We start from the raw sequence: 12962 nt of genomic DNA, 5'->3' as shown, positions 1-12962 counted from the left end.
ACATTCACCCAATGTATATACTATATGTGTATATATATATATATATATATATATATATATATATATATATATATATATATATATATATATATAATGTTTTTCCTCTACACCCCCGCCCCCCCCAATTTTTTTGCACATGTCGAGGAGCGTGTCAGGCTACATTTCACTGTGTGTTATACTTGTATAACTATGCATGTGACAAGTAAAGAACCTTGAACCTTGAACCTTCATGTGGGCCATCACACTTTTCCAGAGCCTGGTCACCTTTAGTTTTTAGGGGATCACCTGGAGGCAGAGGATGGGGTTTGATTTGATGTGTAATCTGCTGTGGAGCATATTCACAGAGACCTTCAAAGACTGTGTAAAAATGACCTCAGCTCATGCAGCTGGGCTGGAACACTTGTTGTCCTTCCGACAGATCACTTGGAAGTCGAGCAGCTGCAGTTTGAAACACCAAAAACATGGAACTGGATGACCCGAGATTATACGGGGAAGTCCATAGAGTCAACGGATAACTGTCTTTATATTTCTGATTAGCATTTATTGCTCATTCATTCTGAGATTGGGTTTCATGAACTTTACAATCATGCAGTCAGGGTCATGTGTATTTGCCACTGTGGGGCCCACTACCTCTGTACAACCCCACAGTGGATTTTAAACCAGACAGTGTGGACTGAAGTGCACACACAAGCGCTAATTCTCAGACGTTTAGAAGTCACTGGATAACTGTCTGAAGTAGCTCCACAGCCATGCTTTGAATCTTTATGCAGATCAAAGATTCAAAGCTGATTCCAAGTTTTTAAAGCATTAATCTTTCCGGATTTTATTTGTGTGCACAAATACAAGTCCTCTAAATACTAAATATTTGATTTTTTAGGGTTCTTAGGAGTTTTAATCTTATTCAAGGGGGTTTTGTAAATGGATCATCTCTCAATCTGAGTCCTTCGCTGTCAGCAGCTGTTGCAGCAGCTCTGGGTGACGACGTTTGCCTGCCCTTCTCTTCTTTCACTCAGAGTTTTCCTCTGATTATGAGAAGCCTATAAAAAGAACAGATCTGTATTTGGCTCTGAGCTGTGATGGGATTGCTACCAGCAAACTTTAATAGCTGATTCTGTCATTGAAAAAACGATAAAGAGGAACACTATTCTGGGACTTCTTCCCCGCTGCCAAACTTGCTCCGGGTCACATTGCTTGCTGGCGTTAGAAGAATGAATGGTGACCCCCTGCAAGTACAGAGCACATACCAGCGTTCATTCAGGCGAGAGAAGCCAGAGGCCCCACACACCACGGCGTCTTTTGTCTTCCCGAGGGGGAAAGAACAGTCTTAAAGTGATGTCAATACCTCTAAAACAAGTAAACAATCAACATTTTAGAGAAGGTTTATTGTGTAAAGGTAAAAATATATCACACTGCTGGGTAATTCATTCTGAAAGTGCACCAAACTGAATATACATTAAAAGCAGATGAGAAGGAAGCCTCTAACAAAGATACCGGTGGCTAAGAGTTGAACTTCCTGTTGGAGACAAAGCTGTGATTCCCTCTGACTGAACTTCTGGTCCCAGCTGATCTTTCTGAGCTCTGCAGTATGGTGCCACCTAGTGTCCAGTAATGCATCCTGCACCTGCTGATAATCAGGCATTTGTTTCATTCAAAGTCTCTGTTAAACAACAGCAAAACAAGAGAACCAAACTAAAACTTTGATGTTTTATGGTGTTCTTATTCCAACATGATGACATCAGCCTGTTATAGTAACATTGCAACCACCTACGACTCGAAATATTATTTGATATGGTTTCTTTACCAGCCCATCAGTGTTCCTGATAAGGATAAGCAGATAAGATAATGTATGGTTGGATCATTTGTTGACTTTTTTTTTTTCAAGGTCAACTTTGATCTTGAGCGCTAGCAATGATGGTCAAGGTCAAATGTTTAGCTAACCTGGATATTAACATTTCTGATTGGCTAACACAGTTTTGTGGTTAGGGTCATGTCACTTGCTTGATTGGTTGGTTTGGCATTAAATTATCGTCTTTCAGTTTTCAAGTCTTTAGCACTTTTTAACCCATTTTTTTTACAGATAGAACAATGACAACAATACACAGTACAGCAAACTCCCTGTGTGTGTTTTATTAACTGCAAACTAGACCAAGAACAACTCAGAGCACACACACCTACACACACACACACACACAAACAAACAACAGCGGCAGTCATTACAACATAGTGTTTTCATGGGTACTTCAGCACCAGAGTAACAACGCAGTGTTATGATCCTTTACAAATAATGTTTCTTTCATAAAATACATTCTGTGAGAAACAGATTTATTTTAAAATAGACTTCTGTTGAATGTGATGTTATTCTATTCTAGTTACATCAACGCTGCATGCAGAGAAACTACATCACAGGACGTTTAGTCCACCCAATAATCAATATGACAGTGAACTGATATGAAATCATTCATGTTAACTGTGACTCTGGTTCCGAGGTGTCTGGCCCGGCGTCCGTCTGGCTGTCTTGTCGGCCTCCCGCTGCCTCCTTGCTCTTGGCTGCGTTCTCGCTCTGAGCCCGGTTCTGCTGCTCCGTCTCCAGAGCTTTCTCCATCTCTGTGTAGTAGTCGAGAGCTTTCCGGACGGGATCAATAATGTGTTGCTGCAGAATTATTGCAAAAAAAGTTTAAACTGATTACAATTTACCAAAAAACATGGGTTGAATTTAACCATTTATGAGTTCCTTACTGTAGAAAAAGGCCGGCTGTACTTTAACACTTGCTGAGGACGGGTTTCTGTAAAGTGATTTCCTGTTTTATTTTGTAAATCTTACCCTGTTTACACTGTTCACCATTCACTGTTTACCTGTGCTGCCTTTCACACCAATTAGGGTTTTTTTTTTGTTTATTTTAGTCTTTTCTTTTCATCTGAGCCACTTATTTAAGATGTTTTGGACACCTTCCTGTGAAAGTCTTCATTAAATTTTGCAAAGATGCTTTCAAAGAAGTACATACAGTACATTTTCTCCATACTTTTGATTTTAATACCTCCAGGCAGGGGAAGAGGTTGGCCAGCTCGATGAAGAGAGGCAGAAGAACAAATCTGATGAAGCCTGTTTGAGATGAAGGTTTGGTAACTTTGTCCCGGTCCATAAAGGGGGTAACGGGAAGGCCCTCCAACTTCTCCACATCACTCTGACAGAACGACAGGAGACAGATTTGACCCACTTAACTTAGTTTACTTCTATTGCTTTATAAGGGGTGTTCAGCTGTGTGGCACACCCTCATTACTGTAAGGCCACGGTGGATTTAACATTTGAATTTAAAAGGTAATATATTTTAGTTTCTGTAGCTTTAAAAAGTGAAGTTACTCTGCATTTGTTATAATGAACTGCACCAACAAGGTCAGATCATCTGAAAAATAAATTCTCACACAACTTGATAACAGACTGTGTCTATAAAGAACCTCACAGTTTGTCTCTGCCCTTCAAAAATCAGCTGGACCGTCCCTGAATCTCATGGTAGAGCCAAAACATTTAGAGTTCAGGTCACTGTGCTCCAAAACATCCCTCTTTAAGTTACAGATATCTCATCAAAAACAGCATCATATCATATTGTCACTTTGAAATGTCTTGACAAAGTTCAGCAGGAGTCGGTACCTGGTTGAAGAATTCCTGTAAAAGACAATCCAGCCAGGGCTCAGCCACCTCCATGGGCCGGGCCTCGTTGGATATGTCGCTCACTTTGATCAGGATCGTCATTAGCTGCACAAACAACAACAGTAAATAGATGTATACATGCTTCCAAATTTTAACGGTGCTCTGTAGTCTTACCACGTCTCTGTGGTCCTTGTTGGTGAAGTCAAACACTGGAAGGATGGACTTGAACTTGTTAAGAACCTCATTGTGCCTCGACATGTCGGTGGCCAGAATGCATCTGAAACAATCAGTGCTCATTATAAATTCTGTGCTAAGATATCATGATGAACAAGAGCACTCAGAGATCACAACTTCCCCACAGAAGGCAAAGACTACACTAACACATTGATGGTTTTTTTTTGTGTTTTTATTATAAAATACTGATGTCATCTTATGACATCATTGTGACACTGTAGGGTGTTGTATTGACAAAATAAAAAGTGTTTTGCACTGCTCTCTGCGTGCCCTTTCTTATGATATATTACTCAATATGGTTTCTACAAAGTTTTTTCAAGGTCAACTTTGACCTTGGACGTAACAATGAAGGTTAAGGTTAAATGCTTAGCCAAACTAGGTACACATGTCCCTCAAGGTCTAGCATTTTTACACAAAATTAAATCACCTTTAGCTTGGTTTACCGGCACACAGAATTTGAACATGATATCTTGAAAATTGTGGATGCTAGACTGCTAACAAACAGACAGACAGGCAGACATATTCCCTCCTTTTGGGGGGAGAAAAATTAAAAACATGACTATTGGAAGATGATCTCACTTGATGATCCCCTCTCGTATCCGTTTGTACTGATCCGTGGACAGATTCCTGAAGATGTTGCTCTCTGTCTATGAAACAAAGACTCTCGGGTCACTGTGGAGTCATCCATGCATGTACGCAGGTTAATGGAGGGTTTTCATTCTTACCCTCTCCAGTATCTCGAAAGCTACAGCACAGTGGTGGTTCTCCAGAGGAGAGATGTCATTGTAGCGCAGAGCGAGTTCAGTCTGAGCGTTTATCTGAAGGACAGTCAGACATGAGATTCTTACCAAAGTTCAAGCCTCAACCTTATTTTGGAAAACTGGAAAATTCAGATGAATAAAACATCACAGAGTGTTGTAACATCATCTGCACTGAAGTCCCAGCAAAACCTGTGTTGGCTGTTCTTCTACAGTGCAAAAGGTGGTAGTTTCGAAATAACTGGTATAAAAGATTTTAAGCGATGAAACTACACAGAATTACATGGACTGGTTCTCAAAGAGTCTCAAAGAGACTTTTCCCTAATCTTAAAGGAGTTTCATTATTATATGAAAGCAGTAAGTGCCATCCATTACATGCAGAAAATTGTTGCCATATCACAGTTTTACATCATCTAGTGAGAAAATGTGTACAAAAATCGCACCGAGCCAAATTTTCAGGTTGAATCAAAATTCTGTTCTCATATTCTGATATGTAGGCCGGGAGTGCTCTAACTCCAACTGGTACAACAAACCACAATGCAGGTCTGAGTTTCAGTACTAGGGAAGCCTAAAAAGTGTGCTTTGTGTACCTGATAGGCATTGTTGTATCCCGTGTGGTCGAGGTCGTGGCAGACTGCAGAGGTCAGCATAATCAGCAGGTCAATGCTGTCCATCTTACTCCTCAGGTCAGTCAGCCAGATCAAACCATACATCTGCTCAGAGGGAAGACAAACAAAGGCAACAACACAAATGGAGAGAATGAAGAAGAAGGATTTACCTGCATTTATTGGTATCACTTTATAATGTCCAATTTTTATTTCAAATTAAAATCTAATTATATTTACCTACAAATACTTAAAGATGGGCACACTAGAATAAGGGGGAACAAGTCCCGTTCTTAGAGGAAACAAGCAAACAATTATACCGTAAGTAAATTTGAAAACTGTGTAATTTCATGATAATTTTGCAGAAATGCCAGGGTGCTAGATAGGAGAGTTCATCCGTTAGTCCAACTTCAGAGAAAGGAGGAACAATGTGATTTTCGTCCTGGTCGTGGAAGACTGGACCAGCTCTTTATTCTCTCAAAGATACTTGAGGGTGCATGGGAGTTTGCCCAACCAGTCTACATGTGTCCTGTAGGAGGTGCTTTGTGAGCATGGGGTGTCTGGCGTATTGCTTCGGGCCATTCGATCCTTATACAACCATTGCAAGAGCTTGGTCCACATAGCTGGCAATAAGTCGGACTCATTCCCAGTGGGTGATGGACTCCAGCACAGCTGCCCTTTGTCACCGATTCTGTTCATAATTTTTATGGACAGAATTTCTAGGTGTAGCCAAGTGGCGGAAGTCTTTCACTTGGGTGGTCTCAGAATCCCATCTCTGCTTTTCGCGGATGATGTGGTTCTGTTGGCTTCAACGGGTGATGGTTCGCACTGGAAAAATTCACAGCTGAGTGTGAAGCAGGGGGAATGAGAATCAGCACCTCCAAATCTCACCTGGAAAATAGTGGAGTGCCAACTCCGAGTTCCTTCCCCAAGTGGAGGAGTTTAAGTATCTCAGGGTCTTGTTCACGAGTGATGGCAGAAGGTAGCGGGAGATCGACTTTCGGATTGGTGCTACAGCTGAAGTGATGCGGACGCTGTACCGGTCCGTTGTGGTAAAGAGAGAGCTGAGTGTAAAAGCGAAGCTCTTGATTTATCGGTCAATCTAAGTCCCTATCCTCATCTATGGTCCCAAGCTGTCCGTAGTGACTGACAGATTGAGATAGCAGATACAAGTGTTGGAAATGGATTTCCTCCGAAGGTTCGCTGGCCTCTCCCTTAGAGATAGGGTGGGAAGTTCAGCCATCCGGGAGGGGCTCAGAGTAGAGCCGCTGCTCCTCCACATTGAAACGAGCCAGTTGAGGTGGTTCGGGCATCTGATAAGGATGCCTCCTGGGTGCCTCCTTGGTGAGGTGTTCCAGGCATGTCCCACCGGGACACACTGGAGAGATTATATCTCTCGGCTGGCCTATGAACGCATTGGTGTTCTCCCAGATAAGCTGGAGGAGGTGGCTGGGGAGAGGGAGGTCTGGGCTTCTCTGCTTAGGCTGCTGCCCTGCAACCTGGCCGCCGTGGATAAGTGGAAGAAGATGGATGGATGGATGGATTTTGCAGAAAAACACAATATTTCTTACATATGCGTAAATATGCTGTACTTTTCGGGGTTTGTGCTATATTTAATAATTTGTAGACCTGTGTGAGCTTTTAGTGATGGAGCCAAAATATGCCTCACAACCTGAAAAGTGCTGTGTACCATTATTACCATGAAACTACACAGTACTTAAAATTACTTTCTTTGTTTCCTAACTAACTTTTTACCCTCTTATTCTAGTGTAACTGCCTTTAAGTATTTGTAGGTAAATTTAACCACAGCGTAATTGGGAATTACGCCCTTAGTTGCAGGCGTTAAACATACTCACCATCTGGGTCACACAGAAGCAGTGTTTAAAGTTGTGGAAAGGGATGTTGTTGTATCTGCGATAGATTTCGAACAGAAACTGCTGCAAGACTTCGGGCTCGATGTTGAAGGTTGGTATAAAGTCTAAATCTGTGTACATGACTTGCAGGAGCACCATAATCTCTGCATCCTCCCACTGCCTGCACATCACCAGAAAAAAAAATCAATAGCCAACCAGTCAACATTTGTCCTTCCACTCGGATTTCCAGGCTAAATGTGACCTGCCAATTTTCAGCTTAACAAAAAAACCTTGAATGGTGAAATGTTTTCTAATGGACACACAGATAATGTAAAAGACATAAATTTCCCATTGCTACAAAGTCCAAGAATGGATCTTTCAGCACATCTTTCAAGACAAGATTTTGAGGAAAGACAAGCAGACGATAATTATTCAACACAGAAATGCAGAAGCTGTGGAGTCAGCTGAAGTGTTGAGGAAGGAAAGAGGACAATTATTGAACCATTTAGACATATTCAACCCTCTGATGCCAAAGTTGGAATAGTGAGGACCATAACCATCTGTCATGAAATTCTTTTCTTTTAAAAAAAAAAGGTGAAAGTCTTGCAAATCCAGAAAGAACAAAAAATGTTATTTTGACTGACACAAACAAAAAAATATTCTAGTGCTGTCTGCGTTAATCTCGCTAAAACGAAATTAACGCCATAACCACATTAACGCGTCAGATCTCTGTTAGCGAGTTCGCCCAGTGCCTGTGGCTGCACACCTCATTAATGCTCGTTAACGCGTTAGCGCCGTCCAGCCACACGCATCAGGGTGATCTGCGATAACTCGCTAACAGAGATTTGCCGCGATTAATGCTGACAGCACTAAAATATTCATAAAAACATCAGTTTTCACTATATTTCTCCAAAATTTAGTGCAGGTATAGCGTTATCACCTTTCTGTTTGCTGGGACCCTGTTCCCACATTTGTTTATCTATCTACTGAACATCTACTTTTGCATTTTTGCTTAAAACTCATGTGTTTTTTTCTTTTCAAACACATGTTGGACTGTGCTCACGAGGAGTGGTTGCACTCCTGTGTTGAGAAACATACGAACACACTGAGGGTTTTAGTCTTTTCAGTAAATTTGTTTACAGCAGCAAGAGTGCAGGATCACGTCAGAATTATTCCTGATAATACTGCACTGGCCAACTTGCAAAAAGCACATTTTATCAGGTCTTTAGAGGAATCCTGTAATTTAGCTCCAAGCTTTAGGTGTGTAGGTTGAACTTAACCTCATCGATGCTCCTCTATTGCTGCAGGTTTGCTTTAAAAGCTTTTGGACAAATGAAAAGATAACCGAACCTTAGTGAATGCATGGCGCTCACTTCAAACGCGGTGTGCATATTAAGGCTTTTATAAAGACCTTCTTTTAATTAGCGAGTCCTCATCCAGGCCTATTCATATTGAGATGAGTGTGCGGATCAGAAGAAAAGGCTGAGGGCTTCCATCCTCTTCAGAAACACATCAGATGTGTTTGTTGGGCACGACTGTCATTGGCTGACCGCCTGCCTCACTGTCCACGGAGGAAACAGGTGCGCTCGTTTATTTAGGATCACAAAGACGCATCAGGGTGATGAACACAGATTCAGCAGGTGACATTAAAAGCAATTGGATTCATGCATTTTAAAGCAAAACTTACCAGTTATCAAAGGTTGGCGTCTTCAGGTACTGCCTCACTTCCTCAGATACCTCCAAAGTGCTGCAAAGATTGTGGCATGAGGAGTAAGAATAGCAAATTATTCCAAACATTTTAATGTGAATTTTTACAAACCTCATTTGCAGGAACTTTTCCCGCACATGTTCACACTCTTCCCTGGTTTTACGCAGCGTCCTTTTGTGGTAGAACGGTGAGGGCTTGTGGGTTCCCTCCGAGAGATCTTTGAACAGCCCCAGCCAGCTTAGATGCTCCACACTCTGAAGACAAATGAGCACTGAACACAAACCTACTGGAGCTCACACTACAAATTATTACTGACTTCTTCCTAAGTGATTATTTCCCCAGCCCTGCTGCACTGTGACATCTAATCATAGGGTTCCCCCACCTGCCAAACCCACTTTATCCCCATGTTTGTCTCTAAGTTTTGAATTTAAAAAAACTTCTGGTATTTTTGTTCAGTTATTTGAGGCGGAACAAGCTTAAACAACACAACACTGGATGTGGGAAACTTTGCTGGGATACCTCCAGTTTCTCTCTGAATGAATCCACCTGCTTCTTCATCTCATACACAACTGCAGGCGTCTCGCCAGCCTCGATGAGGATTTTCTTCTCCAGGCCCTGCAGTCTGGGATCAGTGAAGCAACCATTCATGAACTTTTCAGCTGTACGTGTCATGGCTCAGATTCTGGTCTTTAATGCCTGATATGAGACTTTAAAAAGCACACTGATGGTAGCATACCTAAGAGATCTTTACGCATGTTCTCTCCTTTAATACCCAGCCTGCCCCACCTACCTTTTTTCCATGGATGACAGGTCAAATCCTAGTGCACCAGCAAGCTCGGCACCTGAAATGACATAAAAAGATGGAGACTGTCAACAGTTTCCATGTGAACTAGATCACTGCCATTCCCACGATGCCTAATTAAAGATACCTAACAGCTCACTGTTACAGTCGGCAGCCACCACCTCCAGCTTGTAGCACAGGTTGGGGCTGTTGGGTTCAAGGCTCGGAGAAATGTTGATGATGTTGCCTTTAGGGTTGTACAGTTTCAGGATGTCATGGGGTCCGGCCTCGGCGGCAGAGCGGAACAGATCTAGAAAGACCAGCTTGAGGTTTATTTTATAGAATCACTTGAGGAAATCCAGGAACTGTTATTCAAATGAACAGATATATATAACCACGTCCAAATTACTAACCAACTTTGATATGAATCATTTCATTTAGACTTAGATTTTTTGTCTGTTCTGAGCTATTTTGAAAGTTTTCTTGCATTTTGTTTTCTTTAGGTTATTGGTATAATTTTTGTGCTAACACTTATATAATATTTGTAAAGTGCTCAGTATCTAAACAACCCATTATCGTCAAACAACTGTAACAACCAGCAACACCAACAGTCACCAACAACAATCCACAACCAGCAACAATCAGCAACAATCAGCAACAACCACAACCAACAACCACCAATAACAACAATCAGCAACAACAACCAACTATAACAAAAACCAACATCAACAAACAGTTTATCAGAAAAAAGTAAAATCTACTTAAGAGGGGTGATTTACACAAATTTGGTTAGTGTGGTTGTGCTATACTCATACTTGGGTATTCAATATGAACTTCCATAATCATACAATGTATATTAAACTAAAAGAGCTCTATTATTTATATTCATAGCACTTCATCTAATATTAGTTTATAAATGTTTTAATATACCCAGTTCTCAGAGAATTACAGTACTTAGAGGGCTGAGGGGGGTTTTGCCTTAATGTGCCCCATACACCGTAGTGTCTCAGAAACACGAGCAGCCCCGAACATGATTGGGAGGCATTAGGCACTGCAGGAGTCTCTATTATAATTATCAGTCACAAACGCTGAAAAACACGCATCACACATGTAAAGTTTTCTATAAATGACTGCACTGAAATATTAACCAAAAAAAGATGTAAAGGTAAACATTTTTGACAGTGACTCGATTCTGAGCTTCCCACTGCAGAACTGTTTAGAAAAATCTAGCACAAATTAAGTGGAACGAGTGTATACAACTATGCAGGTACAATGTTCAGATAATTCAATACAGGAAAGTAAACTTCAAAAACTAGTACAGTAGAAGTTAAATGCAGTCATCTAAATTAAGTAAGAACACTGCTTGCAGTTACAGCCCTGTTCTAATGAGTAAAATCTGCAGTATGTAATGTGCGTGGAGACCATGATGCCAAAGGCTGAAGCTGCTGTGAGAGGTGAGGAGCTGTCAGTGGCAGCTGTATTTGCAGCAAAGACTGCTTTGTCTTATGTTGATCCATTTATCAAATTTGCTTTATTGATTTTAGTCACAAAAGAGTATTTCCTGAACTCTAAGCATAAGAATATTCCACTTTAATTCATTTGTCCAAAACAACACGTTAGAATGCATTTGATCATATGAAACATAAACTTCAGCTTCGGCTCCTACCTTTGACGTCCTGAGCCGGACAATCAACCGGGAACTCCGCCTGCTCCGGTCTCCCGTTCACCGTGAAGTAGATTACTTTTGTTTCCATGTCATGAATCTAAACCCACTGACGCTGCTGTGCGCACTGCTGATCTGGCTCTGATGTCTATCTCCTCTTATTATCTTAATGATAAACACTCCACCCCCTCTCCACCTCCTCCTAAGCTCCTCCTCCTCCCCTGCCTTTGGACTCCAACATTTCTCAGAGCAATAGCCAACTGTCTTCACCCGAAATTTAGATTTTTATGACAATTACAAAGGTTATGAGGTTTTTTTTTTTTTTTTTCAAAAAATGATTACAGTAGTGGTTCTCAAATTGCGGGTGACAAATTAAGGGCACAGAGGTGAACATGGTGTTGATTTTTAATACAAATATAATTACAGTTCTACAAGAAAGAGAGAATGGTCTTTATAGAGTCAAACTGAGAATGAGATAACCAATCAGAGTGTTTTTGGCTGATTTTTAAGTGCTGTAGCGAACCTGCTGTTTAGTGCACGTTGTGCCCCTATGCTGTGATGCTGTGTTCATAGGCACATTGCTATGAAAGAGTATTAGGACCATGTTAAGAATTTTATAGAAGGTACAGGAGCCATTGCAGTTGTTTGGTTGAAACAACAACCACAATCTCCCCATTTAGACTTTTATTCTCAAAATACTAATTAAATTTAATGTCGAAATTTCAACTTTAATCCTAATATGGCCATTTTTTTTCTAAATGTGAAAACTTTTATATGTGCTTTTTTTGTTTGTTGTTTAAAATTTGACTTTTATATATTTTTAGTTCATATTTTTGTATTTTTGCTTTTATTCTCCACAGTTTTAAGTTTTCTTTCATTTTAATTTTGATATATTTCATTTTTATGTATTTATTTATTGCATTTGTTTTCAAATTTATTCAATTTTCTTTCCAGTTTTTGCACAAATGTGTTTTTCTTTCCTTGAAATATTTATCTTTTTTGTAATTTAAACTTTAAGACTTTGTACCAAAATGTATGAAATCTTATAAAATAAAATATGATGCCTGCACAATGACTTTTTTCAGTTTTACACATTTTTATATTTCAATTCTTAGGATTGGTGATTGGAGCAGGAATTTTTTATCATAATTAAAATGTTATGAGATGTTTCTTATGAATAGAAATGTAGAGGTTCTCAAACTTAAGTAAAGATGCGCACAGCCAGGTGAGACATAAGAAGTGATAATCACATAAGAAAATGAGATGTTGATTTCCCCTAAATATAGCTTCTACTACTACTACTAATGATAATAATAATAATAATGATAATAATAATAATAATAATAATAATAATAATAACAACAACAACAATAATAAAAAAGAAGAAGAAGAATTAACTAAAAACAAGATTTAGCCCAAGATTCTGACTTTAACTTAATTTAATTTCAATTCAATTACTTTTTTTTTTAATTTTCCATTTTTTGTTAAATAAACACGATATAAAATGTTAAATTTAAAGGAATATGTTCAAATTAAATGTACCAGGAACATTTTCTAAAACATTCTTAAAGAGGAATAATTTTAATAAGTACCTTTGTTTTGTTTTACTTTCACTTTCCTTTAATTAAAACATTGTTTAATTTTTTTTACTGAGGTTTTATTTTCTTTCTTTTTTGAGCGTACTAACAAACATACCTCCGCACCTGTAGGTGTC

General features: G+C 39.7%; 1 protein-coding gene across 3 annotated transcripts; it reads right to left on the bottom strand.

Annotated features, from left to right (window-relative positions):
• Window positions 1–1811: 1811 nt before the first annotated feature.
• On the bottom strand, window positions 1812–11371 carry LOC146557092 (high affinity cGMP-specific 3',5'-cyclic phosphodiesterase 9A). 3 transcript variants are annotated; one of them, XM_085249512.1, is made up of 14 exons: window positions 11252–11371; window positions 9734–9895; window positions 9595–9646; window positions 9324–9426; window positions 8916–9058; window positions 8784–8843; window positions 7100–7277; window positions 5229–5351; window positions 4606–4698; window positions 4460–4527; window positions 3821–3923; window positions 3647–3751; window positions 3036–3182; window positions 1812–2650 (listed from the first exon to the last, which is right to left on the bottom strand). In XM_085249512.1, the coding sequence occupies exons 1-14, from the start codon at window positions 11337–11339 to the stop codon at window positions 2459–2461; spliced, it is 1617 nt and encodes a 538-aa protein (XP_085105638.1). In that variant the 5' UTR covers window positions 11340–11371; the 3' UTR covers window positions 1812–2458. The 3 variants fall into 3 exon arrangements, with proteins under 3 accessions (XP_085105638.1, XP_085105639.1, XP_085105640.1); XM_085249513.1 differs by having other exon boundaries at window positions 3824–3923; XM_085249514.1 differs by having other exon boundaries at window positions 9746–9895.
• Window positions 11372–12962: the final 1591 nt, after the last annotated feature.

Source organism: Mchenga conophoros, linkage group LG16, assembly GCF_057382185.1.
Source record: "Mchenga conophoros isolate Kocher_MC1m ecotype Shallow Benthic linkage group LG16, M_conophoros_male_GT1.1, whole genome shotgun sequence".
In the NCBI taxonomy this organism is placed as follows: domain Eukaryota; kingdom Metazoa; phylum Chordata; class Actinopteri; order Cichliformes; family Cichlidae; genus Mchenga; species Mchenga conophoros.
The sequence above is the reverse complement of the archived record's forward strand: the minus strand, read 5'-3'. Positions and strand labels throughout refer to the sequence as shown.